The sequence below is a fragment of the Crocodylus porosus genome, unplaced genomic scaffold (genome assembly GCF_001723895.1).
Source record: "Crocodylus porosus isolate Cpor-Errol unplaced genomic scaffold, CroPor_comp1, whole genome shotgun sequence".
NCBI lineage: Eukaryota > Metazoa > Chordata > Crocodylia > Crocodylidae > Crocodylus > Crocodylus porosus.
In genome coordinates, this window is record NW_017728947.1 from 52,506,438 (window position 1) to 52,523,564 (window position 17,127).

The following is a 17,127-nucleotide window of genomic DNA, read 5'->3' on the forward strand; positions in this document are numbered from 1 at the left end:
CACACACACACCCCTTTCCTCTGCACGCACCCCACAACCCCCCCACACCCACAGCCTTCCACAAACCCCATACCCACCTACTCTCTCTCTCTCACCAATGCAGGCAGCGGTGGCTCTAGGCAGTCCTTGCTTGCCAACACTGATGCTGGCAGCTGCAGGTGGTCCTTGCTTGCCACTTGCTGCTTTGGTGTCCCCCCAGTCTCAGGAAGCACCAGTCATTCATGCCACCCATCTACACCCACAGAACCTCATACTCACCCCCACTCACACATGCATACACCCCCACATATTCCCCCTCACACACACAGCCACCCCCACAAAGCCCATCCCCACTCACCCATATTCCCTCCATCCCTCTGCCCCACCCCCCCAATATATAAGAGTAAGACTTCATTTTGAGCTATTATGCAGTTGCCTCTATACACACTAGTCAAACACACAAATTGGGACAAAAATATTTTTTGAAATAAAATATTCTATAATAGATGTTTGATTTTTAGTACATAATTGATTTTTTTTTCTGGGTCCAAGATTGCAATCTCCCCTTCCCAAAAGGAGTACTTCTAGGGACAAGGGGAGGGACTTCCGGGGACAAAGGTCAGGGGTTAGGGGTGGGACTTCTGGTCACAAGATAGCAACCAGGGGGGTGGGCTACCTGTCAAAGGGTGGAGCTACCTTTGTACCCCTCAACAGTTCACCAAAACTTGTTAAGCGGCCCTCCAGCCAAAATAATTACCCATACCTGCTCTAGACTACAAGAGTAAGGGAAGCGTTGAGGTCACCAACACTGGAATACCTTTTGAAAGAAATTGGCAAGGCGATGAGGGGACAGGAACATGGCCCAGCTCTTTTCTGTGCTGGTTGGCAGGACTGGTCTACACTACTCCTTTTAAAAGGAGTGGATAAGCACTGTCCTCTTCACACTCCTTCCAGTGTCACTGGACAAGTACTGTCTGTGCACTTTGGCACCTCCATCTAGTATCATCTCTAGTTCCTGTTTATATTGTATTTGTGTATGTGAGAAGCAGGGATCCGGGTTTTCCATTTGCCATGGTAAAACATGGATTTTCTCAGGCAAAAAACACAGGAAATGTTGGGTTTCCCTTTGCAGGCTTGCAAAGTTCCAGCCTGCAAGGAGCTGGGGGAAGTGGGGGGAAGGCGGTCAGGCAGGGGGCATCATGTGCAAGAGCACATGCACCCATGCACATGGCTTCCAGGCAGCCTACAGAGCTTCTGCAGGTAAGTCTGGCACAGGTGGGGGTGGGAATTGAAGCCCCCATAGCGAAAGAGGGAGGGAGTTAGGCAGTGCATGGGACTTGGGGCCTGGTGTCAGAATGTGCAGCTGTAGGGCTCAGATGGGGAGCAGGACAGAGCTGTGGGCTGCTTGTCCAGGCAGCAGGGGGAGTGGGGCTGGCTCCCTGCTGCTGTGTGCACTTCTGGGGGGAGGCATGGGGGCATGTTCCCCCCCCCAGATGTGTGCGTGGGGTGAGGGCTGGGGCGGGCTGCACGCTGTGGACTCGGAGCTCCATAACCAGCTGCCGTCCCCCTGAGGCCTCTGCAGCCCAGTGGGCGGGACCCAGCATGGCAGTGCAGAACAGGGTGGGGCAGGAAAGCTCAATGCCACCACTACTGGGAGTCCCTTGCTGTCATGGCAAGGTTCCCCGGCCCACCTGGCAGCAGTGTGGGTGGCAGTGCAGAGGGCACCTGGCTGTGGCAGCACAGGGTTTGTGGCAGTAAGTCATGGTCCTGCTTCTCCCTGCGACACTAGATCCTGCTTGCTGGTAGGGCTGTACGAAATACCATAGTTTTGTTTTGATGTCCGTTTTGCCATTTCAAAGGGACAGTGCTCATATTGTCATTTCGTTTTGTTTCAAAGCACTGTTCAACTTTGTTTCATTGAAACTTTCGCTGTTTCAACGCGTTTTGATGTTTCACCCATAGGCTATAATGGGGAATCATGAAAATGCCTAAAATGTTGTCATTTGTTGCCTGATTCAGATGCAAATTGTAGGGATGGTATCCCCTTCTGAGGACATGAAGCCTGCCAAGTTTCAAGAAGATAGGTACAGAGGCTTCTCAAAAACTGCACCTCAAAGTCTTGAAAGCAAAACTCTAGACACTTGCTGGGAGTGGCAGCCTCTTGTCATCTGGCGCACAGAGCCAGGGGCCTGCACCCCTGGGAGGGCTGTGGGGCTGTGCCAAACTCCTCCTGGGGGTGCAGGCCCCAAGATCTGCACTGGATGAGAGGAGACTGTGCTGCTGCCCGGGACCAGCACTGGGCACAGGCTGCACCCAGCGCCGGGGAAGACATGCTGCCACTGGCCCCAGGCAACAGCAGCAGTCTCCTGTGATCCCAGGCATAGATCTGGTGGCCCATACCCCGGGAGGGTGCACGGCTATGCCAGACTCCTCCTGGGGGTGAAGGCCCCTGGATCTGCACTGGATGACAAGAAGCTGCTGCTGCTGCTTGAGACCAGCGCTGGGCATAGCCTGCATCCGGCGCTGGGCTTCATGGAGCTCAGCCCGGTAGTGGGAGGCGGGCACCCAACCCAGCCCAGCCCAGCCCACAGCCCCATGGAGCTCAGCTCAGCAGCAGGAAGTGGGCAGAGCCAGTGCTGTGGTCTGCCTCCTGCCACTGAGCTGAGCTCCATGGCAGGATCAGGGGGATGTGGGTGGGAATTGAAGGGCGATGGGATGGGCAGGGCACCAGCATATTAGGGCTGCTCAGTGCTGCAAAGCAGATGGGGCTGGGGGGGACAGCTGCAGTTGGACCCACATCCTAGTGAGCAAAGGGGGCACGGGGAGCTCTTATTTTCCATGATAAAAAACCTAAAATCAAACACCAAAAGTTATAAGTATTTATAATTTATTTTATTATAGGGATTGAGGCACTGATTGGCTTCCAAATTGCTTTAAACTTGTAAATATATCAATAAAACTTTGTGTTCAGCTGATACCTATGTATATAGTGGTATTTCATTTTAATCATGGAAAAACATGGATTTGGTGTTTTTTAATCAGAGAATTCATGATTCTTTCTGTTTTGGCTAAATCAGAGAATTTGTGATTTTTTTTAAGCAGAGAAAACCAGGATCCCTGGTGAGCAGTAGTGGAGAAAGCAGAACCAAGTTGTGGAAATAATCTCACTTCATTTCTTTTAAAGGTTACGCAGGTACAGAGTCATTGGGAGTAGCAGCTCGGACTCAGACCTTATCTCTCGTCTGGCTCAAATCCTTCAGAATGGATCTCAAAGACAAAGGAGTTCCACCCAGTGTAAGAGTCCAGGATCTCCGCATAGCCCCAAAACACCACCCAAAAGCCCCGTCATCCCCCAGCGCAGCCCTAGTGCCTCCCCTAGGAGCTCTTCTTTACCCCGTACTGCCAGTTCTTCACCATCCCGGGCTGGGAGGCCTCACCATGATCAGAGGAGTTCATCCCCACACCTTGGAAGGAGTAAATCACCTCCTAGCCATTCAGGCTCCTCATCTTCTAGGAGATCCTGCCAACAAGATCACTGCTGCAGTAAACCAAGCAAGAATGGTCTGAAAGGATCTAGCAGTTCTTACCACCATTCCCCAAACACTAAAACCCCGACAGGGAAGAGCAAATCCACCAGTAAACTTAGCAGATAGGAACTGGGCCTTGACAGGTGTAAAAGCCTCCTCCTAAATCTGATGCATGTTGTGTCTGTGTACTGTGTATTTAAAAAAAAATCAAAAAAATCAATGTTGAATCCTCACTTTCAAAAGAAAGTAACCATATAATAAATTCCTTATGACAAGACATACTGTATAAATGAGTGGCCAGGCATTGCCTAAAAGTACTGTTTTGTACAGGCAGCAAGCAGATCGGAGGGTGGGAGAGGGAGGGGGGAAGAGGACAGAGTGTCAGGACAGTCTAAGATATGTGAAACTTTTAAAGTTAAAAATATCTCTAAGGTGAGTGTTTTAAAACTTTTTTTAAAAAATTATTTATTTTTATTTTGCTTAGCTAGGAGAGTTGGCCTAATTAATTAAGGCCTGTCTCAAAAGAATATGTAACAGAACCTGAAACATGAGTTTTTATTTCTACATTGATACCACCACCTCTAAGACGGGGACTGCTGAGGCCTGTATTTGTAGAATTTTAAATAAGCACATTATTTGGACAACTGATATTTCTGATTTGCACATCTTTTCAGTGTCAGGCTGTGCATGTCTTTTTCCAAGTCAGCTCAGTGCCCCTCCTGTTCTCCCTCTCCCATGGCACACGTTTCCCTACCTAAAAAAATAACAAACGTTACCCCTTCTTTTACACTGATGATGTTTTAAAAATGAATGTTAGCACTTCCCAGAAGAGTTTTTATAGCAATATTTTGCAGGGCATTAAGAACTTAATCTTCAATTGTACAAACTTTGCCTTCCAGCACCATGTGCTCCATCCTGGCATGCATCCTGGAAGCATTAATTCCAGTCTGAGATCTGGATGAAGGAAGGAAAAGTCTGCACCCCAGAGGATGGTTGCAGATTTACAGTATTGTGCAGTATATGTTAGGTCAGGTGTGTGGTAATTGTTTACATGCTTATTTACTTACAAGAGAGTGCCCTTTTTCACAATAGTAATGGTACACTTCAGCCATTTGGCATTATTCACAATGTCACTCTCAACATCAAACTTGGAATAACAATGTTGAGGAGGAATTGAGACAATTACAAACTCTGATTAACATTTTACCTTATAATTCTAGTTCATAAAGATGAAATGTAGGTTGTTTTTAGGGCTAAAAGGAAAGTGCAGGATCTGTAGACTTTGGGGGCTTATAGTTGAGCAAATAGGCCTTCACTTCCATCTCTTACAGAGTCTGTATGAGAATGTTTGGCATCAAAACCATAAAGAAAACAAATCTTAGACAACTTCCTTGGTGTCATTCTTGTCTTCCTCTTGCCTATATGTCCCTGAGAAGCTTTGTGTCATTGTCTGTGGAATAAAGTCCATGGTATTTAATTGCCCCAAACAAACTTTATTTAATGTCTCTTAATAATCACTCATGCTGTAGAGGATCGTTGTAGGACACTTAGAGGTACAGCAGCTTTTAATACATTCAGAAATGGAACAGTAGGTCAGAATAGTAAAACTCAGAGGTGTAAGCATAAAAAAGATGCAGCCAGCATCCCTAATACTATGCATCTCAGAGATGCTGGATGCATGGGAACCTTGTTAGTTACTGATCTGCTTGCTGTAGTCATATGCCTCTTCAGCCAGCATCTGTGCTTTTTATTTAACCTCTGTTTGCTGCCAAATGAATACCTTTGGATTCAAAAGGGAATATTCCTTCTCTGAGCTAACATGTCTCTAATGCTGCATCAAAGCTATCCTGGAGCTGCACTGAATTTCACTTGTTCTGTCTGATTGTGTTGGAATTTTTTTATTAACATGTATATTGTTTCCGTAAGTAATGTAGCACAGTGTGGAACCTTAATTTCATTCAGGTTTCAAGCACTACAGAGGAATGCAATAGGTAGGATATACCTGCTTTTTTTGAAGAAACTGTACCATTGGAAAGGCCTATTTCTTTGTATTATATTGTATAATAGGTGCTATACTAATAATTGCATGTCCTCATGGTAAATTATATAATATAAATATTTATAAATATATATATATATACATATATACATATGCTTATATAAACTTGCTTACTCTTTCTCATTCTTCATTTGTAATTTATGGACCATAACTGATGCAGTTCTGATTCTGTTGTGTGCCTGAATCTCTTGACATTGCATCTCCCATTTCCTGAAAACAGTTGTCTGGCATGCACAAAGTCTAACAGCCATCATGCCTCGGTATGGGATTGAAGGGTTGGTGATTTCTCAGCAAGCCAGTGTTTTGCCTTGCAGCATTTCCTCTTTATTTATATTTTTGTGTGTGTGTCTCTGTGTGAAACAGGAACAGTGACTCAAAGGCACTGTATCTTTGATTCTGAGATAGGATTTGTGATTACTGGTTTTTATTTTACCATGTGAGTTTTACATCTCCAGTATTGCTTATGACACAGGAGCAGTGCTAATTAATGAATATCTAACAGATAAAACTGACAAAAAAATGAATCCCTTTATGATTTCTTAACTTATTTATTTCTGGTACACAGTAAAGAGAGTTGTATCCCAAAATACACATCTTTCGCCAGGGCCTGCATATACTGCTTCCTAAGGCAGTTCATGTTTTTCCTCTTTTTTTTTTTTGAAGAGCATTCACTGTGGTCTTTAGGATCTCTTTCTTTCACTGAGGTTGTTTTTGCCATGGACTTTACTGGGGGGCAGTCCAGGCTTTACGGCCTTCCCCTGTATGGAAATTAAAGTGTTTCTGGATCCTGACATAGTGGTGTCCAGAAACAGGCAATCACCATTATTGTAGGAATAATTTGTTTTAGCAGTGAAGATAAACATAATATATAAAGAAGCTTTTTACTACTTTCTTCTTGAAACTAAAGATACCATTGTTGCACATTATTCCCCAAACCCCAGAAAATGTAGGTGTTGTCCAAATACATTAGTACACTTGCACTTCCTGCCAATGACAAGAGTGGAAGTAGGTCAGACTGGGGATAGAAGTTAAAACCAATAATGGTTATTTCAGTACAATGCATGGAAAAGAATAGCATGTTCCTGATAGTGGCATACTACAGATTTGGGTGACCAGCACTGATTCAGTAGCTGGTTAGAAAGCCATTGAATTGCTAATGGCAGCAACATTACATGTTTGTTCTATCCTATCCTGTACTCTTCCCCTTCACTCTACTTTTTGGATTATGTGGTACCTTTTTGCCCCATTAAGTTCACAAAATGTGGTATTATGAATTAATTTAGCCATTAGCATATGAAACTGCAATAATAATCAAGCCTGATATCATTGTTACCCTTGTAATATTTTAGGGGCCTCTCTCATCATCAAGGACCCTATAAAGAATTAATGCCAGCAATTTAAACATTATTATTATGCATTTAACTCCAATTGTTTAAAACATAAAAGGATAAATCATTGGTCACTTTTCAAACTGAGTAAATGGCTTTGTGGAGGGGACCTATGCAAGACAGGCAGACAGAGAGAGAGATTCCTTTCTAGGTTTGAAAGCAGTTGTAGTCTATTCTGCATAGGCTGCAGTAGTTTACACACAGTTCTTAGTCAGTGGAGGCTGATGACACCCCCTCCTTCCATTTATAATCTCCAGTTACGTAGGAGCACCTGCCATGGAGCTGTGATATACAAGACTTGAAGGCTCCTTCTGCAGAATTTCTCTTTAATGTCTCCCATGTGCTCCCAAACTGTGGCAATTCTCCTAATGTTGGAGGTGTTTCTACCCACATGAAGTCTAGGCAGAGGACAGAATTTGCCCCTTCCTGCATGGCCAGTGCTTTGGAGCATTTTGATACAGCTGTCAGTATGGGTCCCTTAATATATTAAGTACAATAAAACCCAACAACATATGATACTTCACTCCCAAACAACAGATTTTTGTGCTGCTATTTTGCACAACTGAGTGTGTTTAGTTTACAGTCTTAAAAATGTACAGTAGTATTGGTAAAATCTTTTAATGGTATAAATTGACACTATGTCTAATTATAAGAAAAATCCTGCCCTAACCTGAAGAGTTATATGTTGTGCTAGAGTTGACAGAGAGTATTGCCACTAGAGCAGGACAGGATGGCTTAAGGTGGGCATGGGTAATATGCTGCTAGGTTCACACTGCTGCTCTAAGAAAAGAGTGTTTGGCTCTGCTGCAGTTACAAGCTGGAGGTCCCAATAGTCAGCAGTCACCTTTGGGAACTTGCAGGACAGAATCTGCCCATGTTGTTTGCATGGGTGAGAAGCTTTTAATGCCTACACCTCGCAGAACACTCATGTGCCACAGGGCAACATCTTGTCCAATGTGTTTTAAGATGTGCTTGAAACCACTTTTAATTACGATCTGAGTTCTAAGAGCTGCATTGCTAACATAGCTTAGGGTTATGTGACGTAAACTATATCAGGGGAGATATTAAACTTGGTCTTTTGAAGGTAGTTCATAAAAATGTGTGGGAATGGCTTCAGTCATTGCATCTTTGTTCATTGCAAGTTTGTTAGACTTCAGCTGCTAGAGTTATTTGAGGCCTTAGTGTACTTTCATTTATTCTAAATTCCTCTTTGAACTTACCAGTCTTCAGCTCTGGCATAATTCCACCACTGGCCCTCTTCCAAATGACAGGCCTGATCCTACAATCCTTTCTCTGGCAAAATTCTCATTCTTTATACATCATGTGGAAATGACTGGGCTGTAATGCTGCTAAGAGTGTAATTCTTTTCCTGTAAAGAAGAATGTGGGCAAGGCTAGACTGTACACTACATTCTTTTTTTTCCCTGTAAACATGTGGCCTTTTCCATAATGAATTGTTCCTTTTTACCACTGTACTAGAGGACATGACTTTTGGTAGCAGTGTCAATATAACAATGAAGAGCTGCCAGAGGATGATTATTTCCGTTTCTAAAAAAGTACGTTAGAGGCAAAGAACTAGATACGTGCCTATATTTTTAAAAATATTTCTTTCCTTTTGTTTCACTTAAAAATATTGTTTTTACATTTCCTTGTTGTGATAGACTGAACCTTCCAAAAATGAATTGGAGGAATACACCAATTGGTTTCCTGTCACTAGCGTATAAAATAATACTCTTGTTTTCTTACAAAGCTAATCTGTGAGGAGGTGCTCACCTCCTGTTGACTTCAGTAAGAGAGGGCATTCACCTTGCAGGACTGGGCACAAAAGGTACACTTTATTGTTCAGATGACTAGTTCTTTATCTATGCTTCCACTATCCACAGTTCGCAGCCTGGAATTTAACCAACCTGTAGCATTTAACCATGCCTCCTGTATTTAATGGTGCTTAAAGATTTGAATGGTCCTTGCTATTACTACAACTTGTAGCGCAGTACCTAATCCTTTCTTGTACCTTTTTGGGGCATACACAAGGAATGCTTCTACAAGTTGCCCCACATCACCATAGTGATGCACTGTGGCACACTACAGTGACATAGTGATCACACATGGGTCTACAAATGATCATCAGCTACATCACTGTAGTGTGCTCCTGTTTTAGTGCACTGCTATGGCGACATAGTGGCTAAATCAAATTGTGTGCTGTGTGCACGGTGCAGTATGAGCAGTTACTGCTCAATGCTTTAGCACCTCCAAAAGTACTAAAGTATAGTGCCATAGCAACATTGCCATATGGCAATATGTGGATGCACCCAATATAAGTAAACTAGACAGAGAACTTTGCTTTTAGTTAGATTTGCAAATGCATTTGCAATTTTCAGTAATCAGTAACTTTGGAAAAGGGACAGAGATTCATTTTTTTTGCTGAGAATGACATAAGGACAGGTCTTATGGGCCATGGATCTTAAGATAATGCATAGGTACATACAGTTTACTTTAAATGTTCTTGACTTCCTACCTGAAAATCAGTCTTACTCCCCACTCACCTTTGAAAAAAAAAAAAAGCCAGTGAAATAAAGGTGAGTGAATTGTGCAATGACTTCCTAGGTTTATTTAGCATGCTTTCTGAAGCAGAGGTGTTTGTATGATCACAATGACAGCATGCTTTAAATCATTTGACTTTTACTATTAGTACTCATATCTCCCTTTAAGAAAAAAATAAGTTTATCTTTAGATCCTGTATGTTAACTTGGTGATTACACCATCAATTCAAATTTTAATTGAGTTTGTTTTTCATTCATTATTAATAACAAAGTGTCTCCTAACAGCAATGGCAAAACCCCTTTATTTGAGACCCTTTCAATGTAGTTTCCAGTTGCCACTCACTTTCCAAAATACTTAGCATGCATGTGGGACAATTGTGGGAATGACATAATGTCCTTTCGGGAAAGCTCTTCATTGAGGGATGGGATATATTCATAAATAGTCATGCAGGTATGAAAGAAAATTCTGAACAAAAAGTTCAGGCATGGATTTGAACTTTCTCAAGATTTCATGGTTTGGGAGCCTCTGCTTTGGTTCAGAATCCATCTTTCATTAGGGCTGCAGAACAACATTGAACTTAAATATAGCACTTTTAACTGCCAATGCCAAAATAAATCTTTTGTTTATGCACACATGAATTTGTGGATCCAGATGTTTTGTTTCTTTGGCTTTCACTAGTACCGTTTTCCAATAGACTTTGGTTTATGTAGTATATTTTACTACAACTTCTGTTATTCCTGCCTACATGTACCTTAGGTCCTGGGCTTGTCTTTCTGTTCTCCAACAGGTGAAACTCTTACTGAAGTCAACAGAGGTTTCTGCCTTTAGGGGCTGAAGGAATGGGCCTATTCTGAAGACATCATATTTACAGTTACAGGTTATTTTATCAGAAAAATTAGTATTTGTTTTGTGGTCGCAGTGCAGGTTCTTGCTTTTTCTTGTCTTGTAGCAAATATTGCTGTAAAGCAGTCATGTTGTGGCCAGGCATGCAGTCTTTTCTGAAGTATCACAGATGAACTCCTCGCATGAGGTGCTGACCATCCACAACTCTAGTGGAAGTTATTGTGAGTTGCAGGTGTTCATCTCCTTTTGGGACCAGTTCATCTGGGACCTGACCAGTACATACATGTTCTAAAGTCAGGAAAACATGCACCTCTCATGAAGTACAATGTGATGGGCCTAATCTTTCCACACCTCAGCTCTCCTAAACCCACATCTACTGCGTAACAGAACAAGATCATCATGGTTTGACACCAGGAGAATACTTTTTTCTTTAATTTTACAGAGACCCCTTTCCCCTTTCTGACAGAATTGCAGGATCGGTTATCCAGCAATCTTCCCTGGACCCTCAAACTTACTTGGCTAGGTGGCAAGGTTCTGAAGTCTTCCTCTGACTTGTGATTCTTCCATTAAATCAACCCAGACAGGCTGCTATGCAGTTGCTGGCAGCTACTAATTTTTCAGCTGCTTTCATACAAGTATTCAGTTCAATAAACTAAGGAAATCACCAGCAAAGCTTTGAGACAAGTGCTGAACTTTGGAATCTGTGAACTGATGGCTGCTTATTGAAAATCTCTGGGCAATACCACATACCATGAAAATCTGTGCAGTAACTAAAAATAGAATGTTAATTGAATATGATAAAAATATTTACTTAAGGATAAAATCTATGGTGTAACTCATCCAGGTGGAAACTGTTCCCATACGGTATTTGTTACCACTGTGAGTGGCAAGTGTTGAGAGTCCTCCAGGCTTTTTTTGCCCTTCACTTATGTTTCCCTCCCAACCACATAATCTCCCACCCCCCAGGAAAATCTTTTATAAGCCATTATTTTTCTTTTTTTAATTTTGCTCAGGCATCCAGGAACATAAGGTATCGGCAGAAGAGCTATTGCCCTTGTAATGGTCATTTGTACATAAAGGTATAATTTATTTTTTCCATTTGTACCATATCAAGGCTTTGTACAATGTTTTAAGTTCTGTTTTGAAATTATTTTGTATTTTATTTTTATAAACTGGTTCTAAATAAAATATTCATTCAGCATGCAAAACTTCAATCCTTGATTACTTCTCCTGTTTTATAAAGGTCTGGTTGAATTATTTTTTTTCTTGACCATATTTCTTGACTATTATAATTTTTACTTATAAATGGAGCGCTGTACCAGTTGTGGTATATTCCCCCCTCTCCCCCCCTTACACAAAAAATGAGACATTGCTGGTACTACAACAAGCAAAAGTGAGAGGTCTGTATTACAAACTAGAGTGGCTGGATCAAATGGCTCATACTGATTCAGAAGTCTGATACTTTCAAGTTACAGTAGCAAGAGACACTTTGCTGTAGTCCCTGCCCTGTTCCCTCTGTCCAACAGCAGCTGAGCCTTTAGACTCTTGGGCAATTTGCAGTACTGGGATGTGCAGTATTACCAAGCCACTGATTAAAACAATCTTAGTTTTATTACTCCCCCTTCTACAGATTTGTTTGGCAAGATGGGTACAGATTGGCCACCATCAGCAATAGTGGTTATGTTTGCCAGTAACATGCATGCATTTCTCTGTAATTGTTTGAAAGTGCTCTGTTAATTGAAAATCTTACACATTGCAATGTAAATCCATAAGAGGAGAGAGAAATTCCATCAGTTTTGTTGCAGCTTTATTACTATCTAGGTATGCAGTGCTAATAGGCTAGTTGAGGCAAATCAAGTGTCTAATTCTGGTTCCATTAATGAGAGCACTGCCAGTGAATTCAGTTTCCTGTAGCTGGGACAGGTTTTCACCCATTTTTAATGTAAACATATTAAGTCATTTCCCACAACAGGAAACATAAATCAAGAATTCATTTAGTCAATAACACACCCATAACACTATATTTGGTCTTGGTTTAAAAGTAGGAAGGAATTTAACCACATGCTTCAGGAGGAAGGATACATCTATTGCAGGCCAAGATAAATCAGTAGATCAGATGGGTGTGGAAGGGCGCAGCAGCTTTGATGTATGACAATGGAGATCAAAATACTAGAACTGGATAGCTCAGTGAGCTATTTTAGCCCCTTCACTGCTTAACTTGGGTTAATTTGAACTTGATCACAAGGAAAATATTTTAGTTCCAACCCTGGCCCTTGATAAATATTAACTAAATGGCATACTTGCTAGCCTATGCTTAAGAGATCCAGCAATGGAATAAGGAAGCTGCAACAGGTAAAGGTTGAGGTGACCAGTTGCTAACCTGTTTTGTTCATAATCTTCAATACCAAGGGGGCCCCTGTCCACCCATTCTGTTCATTGGGCTTCAGGGGTTGCAGCACTTGATCCAGGAGCATTAACTACTTCTCAATTAAAAAATCCAGTTGTCCACAACATAGATTTGCACTTCAATATGAGAGCAGCATGATGTATGTTTAGGATTGGCTCTCCCCAGAAACAGTGCAAAGACAGCAATGCAAGTTCAGAAATTAAACCACTGGAGAAATGGCCTCACAAGAATGGTGAACAGGCAAGAATTGGCTACTGTAGCTTGGACCAGCTAAAGCCACTGTCTGGAACACACTTCACTACTCTAACTAGACTGTCACATCAGCATTAATTACAGCTTTGGCTAAGAGACCATAACACAAGTGTAGGCTGCCTTTTTCAGTTAAAAGGAAAATGAACAAAAATGAGAGAATAACCAGTAAGTGCCTAGTCAGGTAGATAGAAATCTTATGTTACTCCTAAGCAATAGGAAACTTCTTATGCAACAACCCGTGTGGGATTTTACCAGTTTAAAGATAAAAATCATTGGTAAGATTGCTCCATGTACTGCCTGTCTGTATGACCTAAACTTCCTAAAAGCCAAAGCTTTCCATTGTGAAAGGACTATACCATACACTAATTCCAATGAAAAATGCACTGTCCATATGACATTGTAAGCTTCTGAGAAATTTGCATGTAATATACTGACTATGCTGGCAGGAAAGAACACTCATTAGCAATATTTTCACTTTGGCTCAGCCAGTAATTAAACAGCAACTGGCAGGTCTTTTAAAAAAAACTATATTAACAGATAGTGAAGTTAACCTTCAAGGGGATTAAAAACATCAAAAGAAAATCCAATGAGCCAGGGGAAGTAACACAATAATCTCCAAAGGTGATGTCACAGTAGTCCTAACTTCAAATATTGCTAAACATTGCTGGTGTTTTATGTCACCTGGTAGAGAGATGCTTGCTTTGTGCTGGTATGGCACAAATTAACCCTTCTTTCAACCACTGATTTACCACTGATTTATTCTTCCCTAGAAGAAAGGGGAGTAATAGAGCAGTGACTGCTGGAGTGAAGAGTGTTACTGAATAACAAATTGCTCTCCCCTTGCCCTCTTTCTGTAAAATAGTAGGTGGAAGAAATGGCAGCCAGAGAATTTGGATGTGATATATTCTTGCTACTTATATTTTTCCAGCCGTTTTGTTCATGGCTTGGGTGACTTAATTTTTCTTCAGTAATACCTGAGATTCAGCCCTGCTTGAATCAAAGTGTTCATGAGTATGATCAGACCCTGTCATGATGCTTGCACAGGCTAGGTGAGATCTGCCCAACATGCTCACCTTGAAGTAATTCTTCTCATAGGCTTTAATTTGTGGGTGCTGCTTGGAACTCTTTTAAAGAAGAGTCTTTGCATTACTCCTCCTTATTGTTGGCACCTTTAGCAGCATTTAACTTAAAGGACTTTGTTGGCCTGCAGTTACAACAGGCCATTTCCCTAAACTGCAGAAAATTCAGAACTGACTGCCAAAATACTACCTTCTTACTCCACAGATCCTTGTGCTCTTATCAGGCAGGAGAAGCAGAGTTGGATTCAAGTCCCTCTGTGTATCATCTGTGTTTACTAATTTCCAGTTACAAGATTCATTCCTTTTTGCTCATGCAAAGTAACACTGTAGGCACAATGAGACCTGCAGAACTTGCTTGTATTGGTGATACCCGAGAAGAAAAAGAGCCTAACTGGTATTTCAAATCATAGCATACAACCACGGGATGAAAGAGATTAGTTATTTTTGTTTTCCATTGGGACATTAGAAAAATAAACAAATGTGCCTTTGCTCTTTTTACAGTCACTTTTTTAAGCAGGCCCATACTAAGTAGAGTATTTCCTGTTACATGGCCATGGTTTTTCTTATTTTAATACTCAACCAAATGTAGTCATCCATTAGTTTTGCTTTTTCATCAGGATAAATAACTCACAGTTCTCCCCTGCTTTTATTTGACTTCAAGGGTCCTCCAACCTCTTGCACAGGTATAGGATATGGCATTACTAAACCGTTTCAGCCAGATATGAGTTAGGATTTAGGAGTTCCTTTCCCTTTAGACTCCTCCTGGGGATATAGTTAAGAGAATGGAAGATCTTTAGAAAGATCTTTAGGAAGAAGGAAGGCTTCTTCAAGTGCCAGGAAAGAGGATTGGCTCTGCTGAACCCTAACATCCTTTGTTTGCAGCACATCTACACTTAGTTCTGGATAGTGCAAAACATCAGTTAGGGCTGCCTCTGTCATCTCAAATGTTACAGCACTTGGTCCCAGCTTGGATTTACTGAAGACAGAGATTGATGATAACCTGTAATTGCAAGTATTGCTTCATAGTGTGAAAAAGTTTCATTCATTATTCTTGATACACTTTCCCCAAGATATCTGACAAATCACTGCCTTCACTTTTATTACATTAAAGCGAAATGCTTCTGCAGGGAAAGTGTATTTGAGGAGCTGTATTGAACAGACCAGATGGAGCAATGCTAGATGAGGGATCAATGGTCTAATTCTATGCCATCCCCAGAGCAGGTAAAGCTGCCAAACCCTTTGTGATGCTTTGCACAGCCTGGGTTTAAGAAATTAGAAATACATCCAGTAGTTTGAAACAGCAGATACTAAATTTAAAGTCAATTATTTTTGCAGTTGGATTTAAAAAACAAGCAAACAACTACACAGCAACTTGTATAACAGATTACACTCCTTCTATTCAGTAACTGCTCTTACCTTTCACCCTACTTTATCGTGCCTTTTATTTTCAAAAGGTCACATTGAGTGACCTTTTGAACCAAAGAGGATACAGACAAGTCTTGGTCAAAATAAATTTGATTTTTTTTTTTTGAAGTAGAAGATGCTGAAGAGAACAGAAGACAGACAGTAACCAACTGCAACACTTAAGAGTTAAGAAATGGGAGACTTGTAGTTAGTGTTTAATGCCACCTACTGTGAAACTTTTCCCACTGGGGGAAAAAAAAAAAAAAAAGAGTGGGAGGTAAGTCCAATTTGCTCCATCATAGGCTGGAGCAGAACATAAAACAGCACCTCTAACACCACAGTCACTATTACATGTATTCAAGTTTTAAACATCTGCAAAACAGAAATAGTAGCAGCCATTGGGATGTTCTTTCTTAATGGTTCTCAAAGGGGGTCTGGGAAACTCGGAAGGGCCTGGCTCTTGAGACATAGAGCTGGAACTGCAGCTGCTGCTTCTGCTGCTGCTTCCAGCCACCTGTGCTCTGCCCCTGTCCTCAGCTGGGGATATCTGGGGAGATCCAGGGCTCAGGTACCCAGCTGTGGTCTGAGTGGAGGCAGTGGCATAGGTGGTTGGGCCCATGTTGTTTTTCACATAGACATTTTTGATAGCCACCAGCGTGTGCGCCATAATGCTGAGGCTATTGCTGAGATCTTGTATGCCTTGCTGCAGCAGCCGAAGATTGTGGTTAACATTGTCAAAGCCAGACTGGATCACCTGCATCTGGGTCTGCTGCATCTGCATTAGGTCCTCTTCAGTAATTTCATTTTGGTCTGCCTGGGATCGGCCTTTTGTTTTAGCTTTTCCTTTCCCAGAGGAGCTGCCAGAAGACCCCAGAAAAGACAGTTGTTCCTGGCTGGGTGGAACCACAGCCATGTCCTCTGAGCTTTCTTCTGGCTCCACTACCTTCACTACTATTTCTTCTTTTAGGTTCATCTTGTCAAGACTGGATTGGTGGGATGGTCCGGGGTCCTCAGGAAACCCTAGGGACATGTCAGATGTGGAGGGGAGAGAGAGAGAGAGAAAAAGAAGTCATTGGATATCATTGCTTCCACAATCAATTGTGCTTCTACCAACCCAGCAAACCCTTATGCCAAACCTTGAGCCAGGGTCATTTGTAAGCGGACCCACACTTGTGCTTCCACGGTGCTATGATGAAGAGAACTCCTTGCTTTTAGCACAGGGACTGTCTCCAGGCTGGGTAAGGAATTAAATGTACCCACAGGCCAATTCTGGCACAAGTCTCAGGCTGGGATCACTTCACTACCTGTCCCCTGCCCCGCCCATGCAGAAGCGAAGCTGGTGGAGAGCTCTGCTGTGACAAGGGTACAGGGATTGTCTCCGCTACTGCTTCCCGAAGTAAACCCTCACCCTGCGGCCCACCACCTGGCCCAGACGGGCTCGGGCCATTCCTGCAGTCGCCTGCTGGTCCGAGGGCTGGGGTTGGGGAGAGCGGCAGCACCTTCAGTCCCTCAGGGGCCCGACCGCCGGCCATCTGCAGCCCCCTCCCGCCGGGGACTCACCGAGGTCCAGCACGGAGGCGCCGGGCAGGTCCAGCGTGTCGATGCCGCCCACGATGGGCACGGCCTCGGCGGCGGCGCCGGACAGCAAC

General features: G+C 42.5%; 2 protein-coding genes across 5 annotated transcripts in view; one reads left to right on the top strand and one right to left on the bottom strand.

The window, feature by feature from the left end:
* The window catches only part of TTBK2 (tau tubulin kinase 2), a 205,965-nt gene extending 198,967 nt beyond the window's left edge, over positions 1-6,998 (top strand). For 3 of the 4 annotated variants that reach the window (XM_019551472.1, XM_019551470.1, XM_019551471.1), the window contains one exon: positions 3,164-6,998. In XM_019551472.1, coding sequence (XP_019407017.1) covers positions 3,164-3,632 — 469 coding nt within the window. In that variant the 3' untranslated portion in view covers positions 3,633-6,998. The remainder of the gene's footprint in view (positions 1-3,163) is intronic. The other variant, XM_019551473.1, reaches the window with a different exon arrangement.
* A 3,759-nt stretch (positions 6,999-10,757) lies between these two features.
* LOC109321117 lies at positions 10,758-17,119 on the bottom strand. The gene is made up of 2 exons (XM_019551474.1): positions 17,039-17,119; positions 10,758-16,498 (listed from the first exon to the last, which is right to left on the bottom strand). Exon 2 carries the CDS (start codon positions 16,449-16,451, stop codon positions 15,843-15,845), a length of 609 nt encoding a protein of 202 aa, XP_019407019.1. The 5' UTR covers positions 16,452-16,498; positions 17,039-17,119; the 3' UTR covers positions 10,758-15,842.
* Positions 17,120-17,127: the final 8 nt, after the last annotated feature.